Source organism: Pagrus pagrus (assembly GCF_965226575.1).
Source record: "Pagrus pagrus genome assembly, chromosome: 22".
Taxonomy (NCBI): domain Eukaryota; kingdom Metazoa; phylum Chordata; class Actinopteri; order Spariformes; family Sparidae; genus Pagrus; species Pagrus pagrus.
In genome coordinates this window covers 22,550,274-22,570,395 of record NC_140204.1, presented here as the reverse complement: position 1 = coordinate 22,570,395, position 20,122 = coordinate 22,550,274, and the positions used below count along the sequence as shown (strand labels likewise).

Sequence of the window (20,122 nt, the reverse complement as noted above, 5' to 3'; positions counted from 1 at the left end):
ATCTCCGATATCACACAGACTTCATTGATTTATTGCCTTCTAATTCCTAATACAGCAGGAGATTCATCTCTGCTCCTGTGGATTTAAGAATGGCTCCTGTCAGGCTGACCCGGTTTTCTCTGCACAGCTGGTTAATAATACGTGCTACTGTATGTGAAAAGTATACACAAGCGTCAAAGAAGTGTGTTTATTGAGATTCTGCTGAGATGAAATAATTGTGGAAAGTTTCATGGCAGAGTATTGATTATCTACCAGAGTCATCCACCCTGAAAAAAGTCTGAATACAGCTCCACACATGGCGTACTGTCACAACACTGAGGAGACCTTCAGTTGAAGAGAAAATCTACCATTTACTACGACAGTGTAAAAAGTTTATAGTAGTTTCTGCACAGCTCATGATTTACAGTGTAATTTTCTATGAATCAGGCACCAATAAAACTCTGACTGATTCCTATGGTACTTTAATGCAGGTACAGCAGAAGAAAACATGACTAAGGGAAACAAGGGAGTAACAATCTGACATATATTTTTTAAGTATTTCATAAATACTGGGCATGCGTGATACAATACTGAGAACCAAAACTGAAGTTGTCTTCTTAACTTCTGTGCCACACATCATCTGTTTCCCCGTACACACTGAAAGACCATACTTTGTATACCCGCCAAGCTGTTTTGGAAAAGCTTGGTTGGCCAAGAAAGTTGTAGACTGGATGGGTGACTGAAATGGAGAAGCCGGCTTAATGTGAAGATTCTGCAAGTCTGCCACACTGATCACTTTTCATGTCGGAAGAGTGTTTAAATCTCTGGATGGGTTTGTCCTGGTGCATGTTGACCTGTTAGTTTACAACACAAAACACATTAACAGTGGTATCAGTCAGGGTCTTCAGCCTCTATCAAACCATATGGCCAAAGCACGGGTTTCACTTGAATCTAAAGCCAAACAATAAAATATCTAATCTAATAATTGATTTCCATGATTCTGTTTTGTCTTCTTTCGTTACTTCTGTTACTACACTGGTATACATGACAAGATCAGTGTCATATTTTCCAAAGCTGAAAAGAGAGAAGCTGTGTCCTGCCCAGTGAACATATTCATTCCCAACACACTCTGCAACAAAGACACACACTCTCCCCCACGTCGGCTCTTCCATTAGTGGGCCTTGGGAGGGTAAGTGGTGGAAGTAATCCTCACACACTTGATGCTCTCGCTCTGTTTCTGTCTCCTGTTCAATCGGGCATCAAATCAAATCAGTACTCAACCTTTTCTTAACACAAGCAGATTCTTATTTTCACGCTATAAATCTAAGGATGTAAATGAGATGTTGAAACCTGAAACCTGTTTTCTCCAGCAGCAGATTTGTGTCAAAAACATCATCCCTCTGGTTTCATCACTGACTCCAGATCAAGGGGTCGATTCAGTTCCTACACAACAGACCACTGTTATAACACAGTCATGCTCTCCTCATACACACTCAAGTTCCACACTTCTTTACTGAGCAAACTAAATGTGGTTGAAACGTCCTGAATGAACCTGACAAGCCAGTGGACCCTGGCTCAAGATGTTCATGTCAAACGAAGATAATTGATCAATTAAAAAAAGAAAACACTGACTGTGGATTGTTAATAATGAGAAGAGGAAGATCCCACTGAAAGATTTCCACTTTCATAGTCCAGTTAGTTGAAACACATGTTTATTTATACTTTAGTCACAAATCGAATGGATTTCAGCTGGTAAACACTCCGAGCACAGTAAACACACTCATGCTCAGCTGCACGCCTAATGCTCTGTGAAATGTACATGTCATGAAACATGGAGAGGAATTATTGACTCTGTCTAACCCACGCAACACACACACACACACACACACACACACACACACACACACACACACACACACACACACACACACACACTACACACAAGTCCCCAATAACTAATAAAACCTTTTGTGCTTCTGTACTTGTCACAACTATATGTATGACCCCAACCCTTGAAACCAAGTCTTCACCCTCAAACAGCCCGTTGAAGGTCTGTCCCAAAGTTAGGACGGGCCAAAATGTCCTCATAGAGACCCAAAGTCCCTCTCCTTCTGGTGGACTACCATGGGACCTGGCACCATCAAGTGCAATGGAACCATGGGTTCCATGCACCGGGACGCTTTTAGATTAGAAGTCAGAAATACAGACTGCAGTCAGTGAATGACACAGACAAATCATTTTTTGATCCCGTTCCATTCATGAGATCATTTTCAATGGAAGAAAGTTGCAGGTTGTCGTAAAACTAATCAACTATTTAATGAATTGATCATTGAAAAATTATCTTTGAAATTGACAAACATCATGTGTGTAATTCATACCACAATTCCAACTGGATCCAAAATGTATTTTTCTCTCCCCATTAACTATATACAAGATTTTACAAGACTACTTCATTCCCAACGTCTGAAACTCAGTTTGTTTCTCATAAAGATAGCTGTACAAGTACCCAGACGCATAATAACCATAATCAATACGTCTTGACTGATCTCTTTAGTGATTATAGAAACTAACTGATATTATTCAAGTGTATAGATTATTTTACTCCCACTAAAAATGGTCGAATGTGATTATTTATTATCTATTAATGCTAATGTGATTGTGATATTACTGATAATTATTCCACGATTCTTCTGTACGTTATTGATCCCCAGAGAAGAGACAGTGTAAGATTTTGCCTTCTCCCTTATCCACAATTATAATATGACATTACAAACTATTTAAAATGTAATAAATATGATAAAAGATGAAGAAATTAAATTGATTAAAAAGTTATATACATTTAAATAACTTACAATATTTAAATGAGCACTCTGTAGTTTAGGTGAAGAAATGTTAATGAGCAGAGAAAGATCTTCATTGGCTGATTTTTCTCTACTTAGACAAACTAAATAAACAAACTCTTTGTTTTCTTGACTGAATAAACAAACTGACCTTAAAGGACAACACAATTTATACAGTTTTACTTTGTTTATATGTGGCGGACCCTGCCACCTTTCTAACTTCAAACAGCGTTCTGGACCTTATTTTCTTCTGAGAACAGCTTGTTTATTCACTTATGGAAAAAAGTTTGTATTATTACCTCATTAATATTGTAAATCAATATATTCAAATTCTCAGTTAGATTTCTTCTACAAAACTACGTAGTGCCTCTTTAAGATTTGCATAGGTGTTTGGCTTTATGCAGAGATCTCAACAAAAATGACCTAGAAACATCAGAGTGGATGCAGGTTGTATTCAGCAGCAGTTCAAGTGAGTCTGCAGTGTAGACGTAGGTTCAGGTGGCTGGTGTGTGTTTGTGAAATCAGCAGAGCCCTATGAAAAGGCACAGATTGACTGATCAAAGCACACAGCTGTAATGTGTCGCCCTGAAAACCACACAGGCAGGGGGTCTGCCTGCTCTTAATAACACCTCATGGACACCTCTGTGCTGTGTGTGAGGCTTCACTACACTTCAACACACACGCAATTTGCATGTGCGTGCACTAGTGAATAAACTCAGAGCTCTACAGTGACGATTTCTATTCTAAACGTATTTGTCTGATTTATATTCAATGCCCACTCTTTACATGTTGTTTGCTTGATTACAGACCCACTCATCTGTTGTTAGAGGCTGTTAATCTCATATAAACCCACACATGGACCTGCTATTGCTCTTCCATTGGACTTGCCCTGATTGGATCTATAGAGGCGGCAGGTTCACTTTATTTGTCATTTAACTATAAAAATATAATTCACAAAACAGCCTTCACCTAATGATCCATTAAGCAGCTGTTCAGGAGGTTTTTTGGGAGAGTTCTCCTTATCTGAACTGAGGGTCTGGTCTGGACGAAGGGTGTTGCACGTTGTACAGATTGTAAAGTCTCCTGAAGCAAATTGTGATTTGTGAGTCTGGGCACATCTATGTTGTCTTAATAGCTGAAGTTAGAAGTTTATTTTTGAAACAGCAGTGGAATCAAGGAATCTCTCACAATGTCCGTTTTATAGTTAAACGCACAATATGTAATTTTAGCCCATAGGCCGCTCAGAGCTGGCCAGCTCTGGAGGAGAGAGTTAGTGCGGATCCAGACCTTTTGGAGTAATAAACACCCGGAGTTACATCAGATTCTGCTCTGAGCCGTTCACCGATGGGAGGAGAGCTCCAAGATTACTATTTAACTTTTAGGATTACAAAGTAGATTTATCTTCACTCAGTTTATCAACCTGACTGCAGCAGTGATCAGTGGAGGTGACCTCCATTGTCGGGTGTTTATGTTCTGTAATGTTGACTGCTGACTGGAGCTGGAGGGGAAATGGACTTTACTTCATGAACGTAACGTTACAGAGAGGAGAGGGGGGAAAATTCATACATACTGTATCTATATTTCACCCTGTGGAGAGATCTTTAACTGCTGTTCAAGAATGAACTTTGAAACTCAAATAGGAATACATATTATTATTTATTTAGGACAAGAGTAAAAAAACACCTAAACTAAAGGGTACGGGTGCATCAAAACCTGACTGCCATTAAAGATCTCGGTATAGAAGAATACTAACAGTCCAGCAGAGCCACCGCTGGTTCAAATAATGCCACAAATAATAGACCTATTACTTACATTACAATAAATAAATGTTCTTGCAATTCTTTTGTCTAAATGTGTATCATAAGCAGTCATATCCCCAGCTCATCTGCTGGCTCATGAAGTCTGACACCCCCAATCCATCAAGAGGATTTGGTGTTCAAATTGTCATTCTGTTCAGTGGCAAAGTTCTAAAAGATGTATCCAAAACAGGGTTGTGTCTACCATTTTAAGGCTTAGGGCGCAGCACCCAGGCCACTTCAGGCCCCACCTAAGCTGCATGAATGTAAAATCAATGTAGAGAGCACCTAAACGAGCTGAATTACTTTTTCCTGATCCAGTGGTTGTTTTTTGTGGTGTTTATTTATTACCTGCTCTAGTTGTTCAACTTTATGTATACAGATATTCTAATGGTACAAAACGATGTGAAAATCCATATTTTTCCATATCCACCTTAGTCTTCCACAAACCTGGGGAAATCACTGCATTGTTCACCAACTTCCTCAGAGAAGTGATTCATTTCTGTAAATTTCCCTGTCTTCAGTTCTCAAACAACCAACAACAACATATTACTGCATCCATGTGTTTTATTGGCACCAGAACATTCTGCTGCATTCATTTGTAACAATTTTGCTGATTTATTCTTTCAACATATCAGAGAAGCATGAGGCCTGTTTCAAAGTAGAAATGTTAAACTAAAGGGAGTGTGATGTGTGTGTCATTGTGATTTCTGTTTCTCCCACTGTTCTGGTGTGAGGGTCTTCTGTTCAAAGGCGTGGATCTCTTTCAGCTCCTCGGCTAGACACGTATTCACCATCCTGTGAAAGCACAACACACAGCTGTGGAATGTATGCATTTACAGAAGTCAGGAAGGTTTTACATCTGGGCACACATGTTATTCTTGTGTTGGTAATGTGCATCTTTACTTTTATTTTTTTGAATTAAACTTTAGCATAAATAAATATAAGTCGATATAAAAAAAAATCTAAAATACAACAAAAGGTTACCTCGACCTGTGAGCCAATCAGAATTGATTCAATTCACAAATATGATAAGAGTCTGTAAGGCGTTCTGGTGGTAGAGTGCTGAATGGTCTGGATGTACTGATGGCTTTGAATTTTAAAATCAAACATAGGTTTTTTGTTGTAAATTAGACAAACATATTTTGGCATATTTTATTTTTGTAATATAAGTTTATTTAGCATTGAACCAATAAACCTACAATCAGGGTCCTAAACATTTAAAGAAAACAAAGTATGTCACATACGGGCCACATTTTCTGTGTTTTACGTTTTTTTTTAAAATTATGTTTATGATATGATTTCCTCAGCCAAGAAAAGGGATTTAAAAGTCTGTGACCTCATCACAGTGTAAAGTCCATGGGCCGTGCGTGAAATCTCAGACGAAGCCAGTGGGAGAAACACTACTGCATGTATTCAGTGGGCTGTATAACCATGAAGTAAACACACACGCTAGAAAACTTTTTTTGTAGTATGCGCCAGGGGAGTACTGCTCATTGGACTGAATGGGCACAATCTTTACATTTGGTATCTAGTTCTACTATTAAAGCTGCTTAAAGTGATATAATTTATATATTATATTATTATTTATAATATTATTATATTTGCACTGATTTTGTTAAATGATGCTAGTTAGACTGTAGTTTCATAACCAGCTATAACAGACTAGTTTATATATCCAAACAGATACTGCGTGATGTCAAGTAGCATAGCTGTAACTACCTTATATGATAATAAAAGCATTAATAAATCCACATCGACTGGCCTGACTTATAATGTCTTTTAAACTATTCTGACACCAAATATTTGAGTACATGCTGCACAGCAAACATGCCCTATGTGATAGTTACTACAGTGTGTAATACCTGTGTCTCTGTAACAGTTGTTTGCCCTCAAACTGGGCCGACACCACCAGGACTTTGTAGCTGGCAGCACATCTGTTTGGCGATGTATCCTCCACATCCTGGGACAGATAGAAGTTACAGCCAACCGTTAGCTCACTGTCATGCTGCAGAGTCAGACATGCTTAAATTGACTGGTTGTACTCTGAGGGACACCTCTAAAGCAACAAGAGCCGAGACTGCTAACACTCTACCTTGTTTAATTGGCCACGGGCCTGCTTAGCACCATGTATTGTGTAGCTGAACCAAACTCCACTCAAAAAACATTCAATTTAGTGGTTTTCTATTTGTTGGCCACAATATTACTATATTATACTGTACTGTACACTTCAGTCCTTAATTTATTCACCCACTCTAAATAGGAAATACACCTATATGAAAATTCCAGTGTCTAACACACCTGCACTGTGGAGGGCAGCAGCGAGAGGAAAACTGTAGCCATGACACACATATTGCTATAAATATGAGTCATATCTAAACTTTTACTTTAGTTGTGTTATGTTCTACCATGTATGTACATACAGAGAAGAAACGTGATGTTAACGCTCGGCAAATGTTTGAATGGCGTTTGTGTATTTCTGCTCACTACAGTGTGCTCGGGCTGTAAGGCTACATTGAGCTAAGCTAAGAGAACATGCAAGAACAAATAATAGCCAGAAACCTACCACGTGCACTGCCCCGAGCTCCTTAATGAGTTTATCCCGGATGTGATCAGCTGTTATGGCCATGTCTGTATGAACAAAAAACACTGCGACGTTAGGAAATCAGATGTTACAGTCAGACACCGGCTAATTTTTAAGCATATCTATAGTATAGTCAGATAGAAAGACACGCTTACACCGGAAGTACTACAGTATTCCTCAAGTTTTAAAATTCTAACTCTCAAAAATACTGTTACAGCACAGATATGGACTGATGCTTTAATTTAGAAGTTTATCATTACCAAAGGTGTATATTGTACGCTGTTCTCGCTTATTTCAGTCAACACCGTGCCTGAAGGGGTGGTCGTCTCTCACTGACAGAAATGTCCAATTGCATTGCAGCAAAGATAATTATTATCCAATAACATGCGGTATACGTAAGAATAGGCGGGACATATTTTTTTAAAGTAGCGAATCATAATATTAGGGGTCCTTACAGAAAGACGAACTAAATATTAACAGTACTTCATGTAAACAATAATATCTGTTCAGAATTCCCACAGTTTAAGATGTAGAAGTATCCATTGCATGTTAGTTATAAAGAAATATTTTTATTAGAGTCGCAGTGAGACACATTGAGTCATTTTGAAACACATTTCATCAGGCAGAGTAGTGGGCTGCTAAGACAGACACCGTACATAATGTAAATATTTGTTGAGAGTCCACTATGGCTGACTGTGTTTGAAATGTATGAAGTAGCGGTCTACGACCAAATATTACAAGTAATATTGCCATAAGCATGGCAGAATTACTACTGTTTAATGGATTGATATCTTCTAGTAATTTTACATTTCCTATTTTTTGTGACTGTACGCTAGTCAGCTAACGTTAGTTAGCTAATTCCATTGATGTTCTATCTAATGTTCAATCGGCCGTTTATTAAGGAGCATAATAACAACACTGCATAGTTTCCTCTACAATGGTAGTCGAGGTAGAAAGGTTCTTTGGTGTGTACATGCTGTACTGCACCAATCCTAAATTTAAAGGTCGGATTTACATCGGCTTTACCGTGAACCCTGAGCGCAGGATCGGACAGCACAACGCTGGACGGCACAGGGGGGGAGCCAAGAGGACCAGTGGAAGAGGACCATGGTATGACCTGCTGCACTGTACTACATGATGGACATTGTATGTAACCACATAATGAGTGTATAACTTGTGATATTCTGATTATGTTGTATGTTTTTTTTTTTCCAGGGAAATGGTCCTTATTATACATGGCTTTCCCTCTGATATTGCTGCCCTGAGGGTAAGTAAGTCTACGCTTTTTAGGAAAGACTGGACAATATTTTGTAACCAAGTGCATTTTGTTAAATGTGACTGTATTCCATCCAAATCCTGATGTGTCATCAGTATTTATTTGACATTTGTGTAGGGGACAGATCAGGAACCTGACCTATAGGAGCAGAGGAACCAAGCTCCTCAGACAATGTTCTAATCCCAAAAAGTCCCTGCTCTGGGTGTAGATGGCCTAGGAACTAGGGCTCAGTGGTCAAACACAGAACTTCCAGCTGCCACAAGATATGCATGTGATATGTGCAGCATCATTCACACGTCTATGAAACACCACAGGTGCTTTTTGAATCAATATCGGACAGTTATTGTAATGTCTGTTTACATTAGAAACAAAGTCTGATTCCAAACTAGTCTACACACAGAGATGAAAAGTGAATGATTGGCTGTTGACAGGACGAAGTGAATGTGATAAACTAAACTTTATTAGCTGGTTCATTGTTGTTACGTTCTAAAACAGAAATAAATCACCATCAAACACTCAGTGTCACTGCACACTGTCTTGCATGGAAACTCAACAACCATCCGCAGCATCTACATGAAGCAGGTTCATTGTTACTAATGCAAAGACCAGATCATATCATTTTTAGAATCTTAACAATCAGATTCTAAAGAAAATGAAAAGTTTTACCTCCAGAATAAACAAATGAAACCCATTTATAGATCAGTTATTCTGCAGTCTGCATTATAAACAGTGGCTAAATACAGTTTCTTGCTCTCCAGACTTTAGATCAACTCACCTTAAGATGTCAGGCTGCTAAATATCTGTGTGCCTTTAAAAATGTTTCATCCCAAGCAGATTTAGTGGTACTATGTTTTCTGTCTTTAGTAAATTCAGGTTCAGATCAGTTGGTGTCCTTTTTCTTACTCTGCTCATTTGCCATTTACAATATAAGTCAATTTACACTTACATTGGTCTAAGCCAGTTACAGGTGTAACCACGATTCCCTTAAAGTTGGGATACTGTATAAAGCATAACTAAAGACACAGTGCAGTCATTTTCAAACAAACTGGGTCTACTGACAATGGTCTTACAAAGTGTTCCCAAGCCCATGTTGCAATAAGAAGGAGTGATGTAACGTCTAATTAAGATAATCCTCCTTGGGAAAATTTACACTTAAACATTTTCAGCTCTAAAGCTATATTTAGCCAGACATGTAGCACTCAATTTTTCATGCATGACCAAATAACTTCTAGATCTGATAGAACTACATTTATACTACACAGAATCACAGTTTGGTTGCAATAAAGTGATAGTGGAGATTTTGTTTTGTTTTGGTAAAAAATGTTTTATTGATATTAATTGATTACTTTAAACATTCAGCAACTATTTGAATGAATACATGTTGCTAAGTATCCTCAGGGTTACTTGGATTTTCAGGACAAATTTCAACCCAACCCACTGAAAAATATGCAGTTGCTGAGGCTCAGAAACACATACAAAGATGCATGTGGCCCATTAGTAAGTTATCACAATTTGTTTTATGTTTTACATAGCATCCCAACTTCTTTGGACTCTGAGTTGTACTAAAAGGCTCCTCAGTCATTAGTACCTGATGTTTCCATTATGCGCTGAGCTAAAAAATAATTCCCTCTATCCTCATTGTATTTGTCAGTTTGAGTGGGCGTGGCAGCACCCTCACTCCTCCAGGCGCCTCTCCCACATCACTCGGCGCTCCCGGAAAGAGTCGAGCCTGCAGTTCCACTGGCGTGTGGTCTCCAACATGCTGCGGGTGGCACCGTGGACCAGGCTGCCGCTGACGGCCCGCTGGCTCAAACAGGAGTACAGGATGGACTTTGAGCCCAGTCTGCAGCCTCCGCTGCACATCCCCATTGCTTTTGGAAGTGTGAGAGCCAAGAAGAAGGTGCCACTGCAGTCTGCAGGAGAGGAGGAGGAGAAATCCAGGTGTTTTCTCTGTAAAGGGCTGGTCAAGGTACAGTCTCTTTAATCTTCAATCAGGATTTGCTTTGAAAGATTTGAATAAACTGTTAAAGTTCATCATTTGGGTAATACCCCTAACCTGCACATAAACACCTGCTGGAACTATCTGTAGATGAATAACATTGTATCTGTGTCCGATGACACTCGGATTGGTTTAATTTATGTTCTGCCCAAAACACACCCATGACTAATTCAGAGTCTAAATACAACCTCTTTGCACTGTGTGCTGCACTTTGTGCCCAGATTATCCACAGTTTAACTAGCAAAATGGACTTGGACGCGCCCTAAACGCACTAGCGCATTGCGCTTTAGACCATGTGCTATAGACCATCTAAATATGGCCCCCTGTGTTTCTTAAATACTGACTTCTGCTCACAGCACAAATCAAAGCACATTAACTGCTGCTAGCATGCCTACATGTGTCTTGTTACCACCTTAACAACTAGTAGATGCCACCATGCTGAAAATTTACTCAAAATGTTGCATCATAACATGCTAATCTTTGCTGATGCTTAATTTGTCTAATCTAGCTTGTTAACGCTGATGCTATGTGAACAATGGCATGTTAATATGCATACACAAAAACTGTAGGAAAAAAAACCCAAAAAACAACAAACATTTTACATTCATTTTATTTGCTTTTGAGTCACAAATGAGAAGTCCTGCTATCTCTATCTTTCACCTTGATCGATCTCTTCCAAACAAGCTTTCATAGAAGGTTTATAAAAGAGTTAAAATATGTTCCATAATCTAGAAAAAGTCTGGAATTTTTATTAGTGAAGTATCAAACAAGTTTTTATTACAACAATTCCAGTATAATCCAACCTTAATCACGACAAACGTTTTAGTTAGTTGTGGCAAGTAAGGTGAACTGACAGTCCTTACATCTTTGTCTCTTCTTTTCCCCAGGGGTTGGAAAAGCTGAGCTGTTTCCACGTGTCGTGCGGAATGAGCAGTCATGTGATCTGCCTCGCCAAACATTTCCTGAAGTCAGAGCCGTCCCACCTCCTGCCAGTGGAGGGTGAATGTCCGGCCTGTCGTCGCTCTGTGCTGTGGGGGAGTCTCGTCCGCCACAAACATGGCTGCTTCGGAGACCTGGAGGAGAACACACCGTCTGCATCCCAAGTAAGTTATTGGACATTGAAGCTGTCTGTGTGCTTTACATTTCATACTTTATACACATTGAAAATTAAAAAGGGCGTTTAGGAAATCAAACCAAAGAATTGATAAATTAAAGATGACTGTAGCTTATGCTTTACTATTTTTCCCCTCTTGATTCCCACAGAGCCACTGGGCAGACGAACTGCAGATATGAGGGAGTGAAACCTGAAAAAAACAAACTTCTGTTTTCTTCTTAATGAACTGTGTGCCTCATAACATTGTCAGCTGCTCTGTAGATAATGTATCAGGACATCTGCCTTTTCAGACTGAACAGGACTTTACAGGAACTTTATAAAATGTGTCCCACATGACTGTGTACCCATCCCTCCTGGATGTTCCGTTTTTTATAATTCTGATCATGAACTATCATTTTAACCATGTCTGCTTGAATATATGTGTTTAATGTATTAAATATTTGGGAAGAAAAACAGTTTTTAATGTTTTTGTGCCTAATAAAAGATTGTTTGTTTTATATTGTACATGAAGCATTTCTGTCACAGTTATACAGTAGCAACAGCTGAAACAAACATTCAAACTGAATCCACAGATACTGATCCGTAAACTGAAGCTGTTTTTTTAATACGATTATAATAAATATAATTATAATAAATACACATGTGGTAGGCAGGAGCACAGGTATAACTAATGATATTAACTGGCTGCATCCCAGTTCAGTGTTCCACTTCCATAGTTCTGGTCTTGTTGGCAGCAGCATCTTATCACGTTTTTCAGATAATGACCATTTTGAAGTTCACTTCACTATTTCTTAGATAATGACAGCAAACAAACAAATTATCAATTGTAAGATTTTCTTTATTTTTATTATCTCGCCTGGCTATGTTTGTGTAGTTATTATGTGATAACACTTTATAATAACCATCATTAATGAATGGTAAATTTATAGTTCCTCAACGTTCCTTAATATTTATGTGACTGTTAAACAATGAAATACCTACAGCCATTTATGAAGCAATTGTAAAGGTTTCTAAACATCAGTTGTAACTTTATAATATCCATCGGATCAATGTTTAAAGACGAACTACACAGTATTTATTAACCATTTACAAAGTATTATGAAAAACTGTTGTAACTTTGTCAAAATTGTTAAAACAATGTTAACAATGAATTAACTAAAGTACAAGCCATGACGCAAGGAGTGTGTCTGTTGTACGTGCACGGATACAAACAGTGAGTAAAGGCCTTTAGATTTACACTTAGACTTTGGTGCCCCCCCAGTGATAGCAAGAAGACACCATAGACGCTCTGATTGTGACTATCAGTCAATAAAATAAATAAATCAATCAAACAATCAATCGTTAATCATACACACACACACACACACACATTTGAAAGATAATCATGTGTGGTTGTGTTGTTTTACTGTCTCTTTCACACAAAAAATAAGGACAATTGCAAAAAAATTACATTACTTTTTATTATCAGTCTGTGTTAGTCGCAGTGACAAAGGGAACAACAGTAAAGCATTATTTAGGTTATAATAATCATAAAGTAACCAACAATCTGAACAGAAATAATTTCAGAAAAGCATTAATGTGCATCATTTAGTGATTATACTGATGTCATAAGCGGTAAAATTCAGTCTATTTATCTTCTCAATACAGTTCGTTCATCAATAACCCTCTGTGATGTTTCTAAGCACCTGACTGTGCACCTCTGAACAAAAGCATTAAAACTCTTAATCAACTCATCAAAATATATCAGAATATGCTAAGAATGAGGACATTGTAACTAATGTACGTAATTTCTTAACACTGCATTTATTTTTATTTTTTTTACCACTTGGGTACAGTCGACCAAGCTGTTAATACAAAATTGTTAATTGTTATAATACTGTCACATTATTCCGTTTTTAGAGAAATGTGTTTGCAAGCATTAGCATATACACACACAAGCAGACAGAGACCTACGGAAGACGATTTGAGCCACGTGTGAAAAATGATTTGAATTCTGAAATTAAAGTCCAAATTCTGAGAAAAAAAACATCCGAGATCTGACTTTAAATTCAGAATTCAAATTAATTTTCACATGTGACTCTAATCGTCTTCTGTAGAGACAAACATGACCATTCAGTCATGTCTCTGTTAGTTCAATCATAACCCCCCTTTAGCTCTGTTTTGGTCTGAATCAACTCTGGCTTGGTTAAATGCGCCACTATGTTCACCAGCTAGTCTCTAACTCCATCTGTCTGCTGTTTTGGCTGAAAAAACAATGGCTAATAGGAGATTGATAAGAATGCAGTTTCTGGGCAGGAGAACCAAAACAAGGAGCTAAAAGAAAGAAAAAAGAAGAAAGAAGGAACTGTACAGTTGAACTTTCTCTTTACCATTTCACATTACACACTTGCTATTTGATCTACTGTTTCTATAAAAAATAATGATTAGTGCAGCTTTAACTCTGTGTAGCAGTACATCTCTCTTCCACTTTCATCCACTTTGTCTCCTCACGGTTGGATAGGGGGGGCTTGGACAGTGATCACCGGCTGAGAGGGACAGAAAAAGAGGAAAAGAACAAATTTAGGCCATGGAATGGTTGACTGCTACAATGAAAGTTACTGTAGAATCGTTTCTTTGTAGTGATAGTGATAAGTCACTTTTGTAAGGCCTACTGAAACACTGTCTAGGGTCCAAAACGCTGGCAGACTCTGCTAGAAAGAATCAACCGTCCTCTTCAGTCATCTTTATTTTTCTTGTGTGGTTGCTTTTATATTTAGGCATTAGTAACGAGCCCTTTTATACAGAGGACCTCCATGATGGAACAAGACTTGGTTGCTAGATTTGTGACACAACTAGAAAATATTTGCAGCCGTGTTGCTCAGTACTCACCATTTTGGGAGCTGGCGCGCAGCAGTTGGCCACCTTGCAGCAGTAGGCAGCCAGAGTGGCAGAGATGGCCAGCAGAGCAACATGAATGACCACACACTCAGCATAAAAGTGGGACTGGGTGCTCTGCAAGTGAGGAGAAATCTTTAATTTATGTTTGGATTGAAGAAAGATGACGGATGATAGAAAAAGAAAAAAAAAATAGAAAGACGGGGGGGGAAGAGATGTGACGTGTTTTGAGTGTGAGATTACACTTCAACTGAAACTTCCAAGTGCTCCTACTGCTTACACTAAACTGACTTTAACGTTCACATATCAGTTAAATGTAATTTGGCAACTGCTTCCATCTGTTACTCTTCAACTCACACTTCAACTGCTTCCATCTGTTACTCTTCAACTCACACTTCAACTGCTTCCATCTGTAACTCTTCAACTCACACTTCAACTGCTTTCATCTGTAACTCTTCAACTCACACTTCAACTGCTTTCATCTTGCACTCTTTAAATGAGAGTTCAGCAGCTTTCAGTCCTCACAATATCTCTGAGAGTTCAACATTTATACATATGAAACATTTACAATAAGGAATTAAAGGATAATTCTGTTTTGTAACAATTTGGATTTTCTTTTTATACTTTGGCCACCCTCTTATTGCTAAATAGAATGGCACTCAGTAGAGTGCATACCTCCGCCAATGCCCAACAGGATCCTCTTCGAAATGTACTCACTCATAGATATCAGTGACCTAGACCATCAAGATCCATGTATTATTCCCTGAGAAATGAACAAAAATGTCAAAAAATGCCCTTTCTGACAATGTTCAAGAAAGGAAGTAAAAATTCCTCGATCCATCCCTTTATCTGAATCTGCACCAACATTTAATGGGGCCTATTCTTGGTCGAGACCCATCCTCAATCCAAGTTTCATTGAAATCCGTTTTGTGTAATCCTGCTGACGAACCAAACAACAAACAAGCAAATCAAATGGAATGTTAACCTTCTTGGTTGTAGTACAAATGTGAGATGTGAAATACTAAATACAGTTGTAGTGCGTAGTATAATCAAAACCTCATGTCATTAATTTACTTAACGCTGCTGTAAGTGAAAGATATTTATTAAATTAATTGTTAAAAAGCTCTGTTGTCTGGTCAGTAACTCATGTCTCTCCTCCTCCCACCGCTCATGCAGTAAAAGAGAATAGAGATTTTCTGGCCATCTTGTCCAATCAAGACAGAGAACTACATAAAGAGGCGGACCTGTCTGCTTGGTGACCACACACAGAGCAGCATCCTCCTGTTCTGGTAGCCACACCAGCAATGTGGGAACAGGGAAAGCTATCAAATCCAGCTCTCCTGGTGACAGTTTATACTGCCAAACAGGCCAAGGGATGAAGAACGCTTGAAGAAAAGAAAGAAACAAAGAGAGCTGCCTCGATACAAAGAAAGGAGTCTTGCAAGTGTGCTGACGTACGTAATTGTTTTGCCAAGACCCTTAGGAAGCTTTGTATTAATATATGTAATGATCACAACAATGCAAAAATTATCACTTGAGACTGTTTTGAATGTATGGTCTTTAAAAAGGTTTGTAAAACAGTGTGTCATAACCCAACACTAAACAACAATATCATTTCATTATATATCATCTCCAAAACATGATAGTGTGACAGTACACGGTAGTATTGTTAACTCACCTCAATATTATGACAGGTTTCACCATAATGTAACGTGAAGTTGTCGTAGTAGTAATGCCAGCAGAAAGAGGGCAAGTCCTCCATCTTAACTAGAGATAAGATAATGTTGAACAAGGAGGCGACACAGGCCAGAATCTGCATCGCCAAACAGGCCCTCAGCTGACAGACACAGAGGAACACAGGAGATATAAGTTTAAAAAAAATGTAACTTGTTTGGTTCTGTAAGACATTTACAGACAGGACAAATTAAGAGCAAAAGGTTTTTGTTAGGGTTTGTGTTAATAATCAAATGCACAATATGTCATTTCTGCCATCAGGGGTCTCGTTTCGTCAGGTCAGGTCAGGTCAGGTCAGGTCACGTGTTACGACACATTACAGTGTGTTACCTTACGTGTAGTCTCATAACGTTTTGGGTTGGAACATTGTTGGAAACATTTTGGATGTACACAACTCTAGTCGTTTTTAGACATTTTAATGCACGAATGTGACATATGTATGTGTTATATCTTGAAATCATAATTAGCAGTGGTACTTCGTAAATTCACAACTATTTAGAAGTGTCACTGCTGGACTAAATTGTTAGGGAAGCTTTGGCACACACATCCAGCTCAGCCTCACTCTCAGCTAATTTAGAATCAGAATCAGAAATACTTTATTTCCCCTGGGGGATAATAAAGTACTTCTGATTCTGATCTACAGTTATAAAGTCATTGTCTCGTGTGTATTTAGCCTCTCTTCCCCGTTCCTTTACCAAATGTTCCTTTCTGCTCCTGACAGCCACGCAGCTTGCAACCAGTTACGGAGCAACATGGCTGATTCTTGCCACATATGACAGGGTCAGTGGACTTGTGTAACAACTAGCTCCATTCAGCCTTGGCCAGTGACTCGTCTTACAGGAAGCGGCAGAGACTGAGAGCAGTTCTTCTTTTTGTGGAATGGAGAGTCCAATTGTGCAACAGTCTTAATTTCTCATGCCAGCAGTTTTTGTAACGTCTACTAGTTTCTGCCTGTATCTGTATTTTGTCGTTGTTATTGTACATCTCTCATGTACATTTCCTCTCCAGTCAGGTCACTCACCGTTGGCAGATGGAGGTTCTGTGCTGCCACAGCCACACTCCCAGCTATTACCACCTATGAAGAGAACACAGATCAGACAACCTGGACATCAGGGCTGTGTGTGGACATGCACCAGTTTACAGCACAGTCACAAACACGGACAGAAAATAGTTCCTACATGAAACTGCTCACAACAAGGTCTGTCTAATCTTCACCCGGGTCATGATTTCTGTAAGGAGACATTGCTGCAGAGTTTTTCAAATGTATTTTATCGGTGCTTTGAGCACCACAAGCTGAATGCCATCTAGTCCCATTATATGGAGGGAAGACAGACATCTTCCAAAACAAAACAATCTCAATGGATACATAGCACTACAACTGAGAGGAAAAATATGGATTTTGGAGTGAACTGCCCCCTTTAAGTAAAAATGGTACAAACATTCTTATTATTTTTCTGTATATTTCTGGACTTTGAATGGGAGCAGCTGCAATGCAAGCAATTTCCCCTCAGGATCAATAAAGTATTTCTGATTCTGATTAAGTTGGAATACCCGCTCTAGCCAGGTTAGCCTTATTTATTCGTCACTGTTAGCACTACCAGCTGATAACAATGCATTATGTTGCATTGTGTGCGTACAAACACCAAAGCATCATGTCCACATTTGGACAGTACTGTGTGTAAGACTGATTTAATGAGACACCAATAAAACAGAAGCACTAATAACCATTATTTGAACTGTATATTATAAAGCTCTCACAGTTGTAAGCAGGGCAGCCATCTTGAATTTTGAGGTTGGGGTTGGTGAGGTGCGTTCGACTCTCCGAGTCGGAAATGTGACTTAAGTTTGAGCCCCAAATGAAATTGCTAAATGAGAACTCGGAAATTCCAAATTTCCAGTTCAACTGGAACACACCATAAGGCTCAAGGCTGGGGGTGCAACACTGAAATACATCAAAATATGGGATTGTAATGCACAAATTACATGTTACATGTTTCCACTGTGCCTCTGAAAAACCTCGAGCAACAGTTTGCCTCTTTCCCAACATGAATAAAGACACCCTATTGACACACTCAGTACCTGCGCTGAGCGGTAGGGTCAAGGGGTGTATTAGGATTAGGCCTAAACGTCAGCCTCTGCTGATTTGAGTTTGGACTTTTTATTTTCAAGCTGTCACACAACTTAATGTCGGTGCTAAATCACTGGAGTGCCCCTTTAAAAACATGACAATCACACTAATTTATCACATGATGGAAAATATAATTTACTTATTGATTTGAAACATCGCCTGCAGTGACTGAATATAATCAGCTATTATAGCGAAAACTACCTCAGTATAACACCATTTATGGTCTCGTATATATTTTCAAAACACTGAACCCTAAAGTGCTCAAACTTTTCCCTTTGAGGGCCAAAACTGAAACTTAGTGGACCGCAGGCCAGCAAGCACCCGCTGTACAGCCATGTTAAGATGTGCAACAGTCTTTTCCATCCTGTGTTTCAGACCTAAGAACAGTTCCCTGAATTGACTGACTCCCTGCACAAACTGTCACTCAAAAATGAAGGATGAGTATCTGACCTAGACACAATAAAACAGCAGTGATTCATATGATAATGTTCCAATATCAATCTAAAACCAGACCAAACCTTATGGTGAGCCAGGCTCTGATCTCAGGTATATTATTTGAGGTGTGTGTCCATGTGCTTACCAGGAGAGTCGAAATGAAGAAAGGTATGTCACTGCCCACATAGCTCAGGTCTTTGGCCAGAAGCACGGCCACACACAGGATCTGATAGGCACTCAGGCCAATCTGAGTGATCTGAGAGCAGAGAGAATGCTTAATATTAACACACACACACACACACACACACACACACACACAGAGTCTGTACCCCCAGAGCTTTGGGCTCAGCCTCCAGGTACTTCTGTTTCCTGTGGACGTTCCTCTGGAAGGTAACTTGGACCAGAGGGCTCTGAGTCGGGCTCATGTCCTCCTCCACCACTGCTGCTTCATCTGCAACAGTCAAATTCTACTCTTAGCCTTCATATTAACACTACAGCTGACTGTACGGTGGGAAAGAGAAGTGCTTGCATTGCATGTGCAGCGGAAGTCCTTGTGCGTATCTCCAGAGGAACACAACATCTGGATTTCATCACTCTGGACAAACAACAGGGATCTTCATGGGCAGCTCTAGCACTGTTAACAACGATATGCAGTAATGTTTCAGTCTTGTTTACCTGCCATGGTCACGATCAGTCCGCTCTCACTTCTCCAACAGATGTCTTCCCTCTTTTGAACGTCTTTCTGGATGCCAGGCTGCAGATCGGAAGTTTTGCAACTACTCTGTGGCTGTGGGGATCAGTCCCGCCCCGCCGCTGCAACATGACTCCTGCTGCACACCTCCTCTATCAGCTGGTTGAAACGGGCTTCGCGATTGGCTGCTCGCTGCCTGATTAACTGCAGCTCGTTGTACCAAAGTCTTGTACCATTCGCAGCTGATAACATATTTAAACCTGAAACCTGTAGTCTTGTTTGAGCCAAGCAGCTGTAGCATGGCTGCAATTAGTTCAACGTGTATGAGGAACTGTGCAAAGGTCTGGATGTAAGCTATGCAAGGGAAAGCTTGCATCGAAGATTTGGTCAGGGGCACAAATATTTGTTTTGGGCAGCCAGATTTGGGCCACAGGCAGCTGACTGTCAGTCAAAGGTCCAGCAGGCCTCTCAGGCCCTCACAACAAGAGCTCCTGGTGCAGTCCCATGTACAGCTGCAACAGGAGTCCTCCTCAGGAACTGCTCTTTTCAGAGATTTCCAGGTGTTTGTCACCTTCAAACTTGACATCTGATTCGAAGGATTTCCCTACCAGTTATAAGCCTTTATCTGAGCTTTAGAAAAATGGTCCAACCTCTCAGTAATGGGACATTACT

General features: G+C 39.4%; 3 protein-coding genes across 4 annotated transcripts; 1 reads left to right on the top strand and 2 right to left on the bottom strand.

The window, feature by feature from the left end:
• Positions 1 to 5,164: 5,164 nt before the first annotated feature.
• Positions 5,165 to 7,546, bottom strand: LOC311251755 (bolA-like protein 2). Of its 2 annotated transcripts, none has more exons than XM_084344393.1 (4): positions 7,460 to 7,546; positions 7,182 to 7,246; positions 6,481 to 6,578; positions 5,165 to 5,413 (listed from the first exon to the last, which is right to left on the bottom strand). In XM_084344393.1, the coding sequence occupies exons 2-4, from the start codon at positions 7,242 to 7,244 to the stop codon at positions 5,314 to 5,316; spliced, it is 261 nt and encodes an 86-aa protein (XP_084200519.1). In that variant the 5' UTR covers positions 7,245 to 7,246; positions 7,460 to 7,546; the 3' UTR covers positions 5,165 to 5,313. The 2 variants fall into 2 exon arrangements, with proteins under 2 accessions (XP_084200519.1, XP_084200520.1); XM_084344394.1 differs by lacking the exon at positions 7,460 to 7,546 and adding an exon at positions 7,355 to 7,453.
• A 332-nt stretch (positions 7,547 to 7,878) lies between these two features.
• On the top strand, positions 7,879 to 12,085 carry slx1b (SLX1 homolog B, structure-specific endonuclease subunit). The gene is made up of 5 exons (XM_084343851.1): positions 7,879 to 8,309; positions 8,415 to 8,466; positions 10,127 to 10,444; positions 11,362 to 11,577; positions 11,738 to 12,085. The coding sequence occupies exons 1-5, from the start codon at positions 8,137 to 8,139 to the stop codon at positions 11,765 to 11,767; spliced, it is 789 nt and encodes a 262-aa protein (XP_084199977.1). The 5' UTR covers positions 7,879 to 8,136; the 3' UTR covers positions 11,768 to 12,085.
• A 943-nt stretch (positions 12,086 to 13,028) lies between these two features.
• On the bottom strand, positions 13,029 to 19,566 carry LOC311251406 (uncharacterized protein). The gene is made up of 7 exons (XM_084343804.1): positions 19,435 to 19,566; positions 19,089 to 19,210; positions 18,905 to 19,015; positions 17,218 to 17,271; positions 16,141 to 16,299; positions 14,457 to 14,579; positions 13,029 to 14,113 (listed from the first exon to the last, which is right to left on the bottom strand). Exons 1-7 carry the CDS (start codon positions 19,439 to 19,441, stop codon positions 14,075 to 14,077), a joined length of 615 nt encoding a protein of 204 aa, XP_084199930.1. The 5' UTR covers positions 19,442 to 19,566; the 3' UTR covers positions 13,029 to 14,074.
• Positions 19,567 to 20,122: the final 556 nt, after the last annotated feature.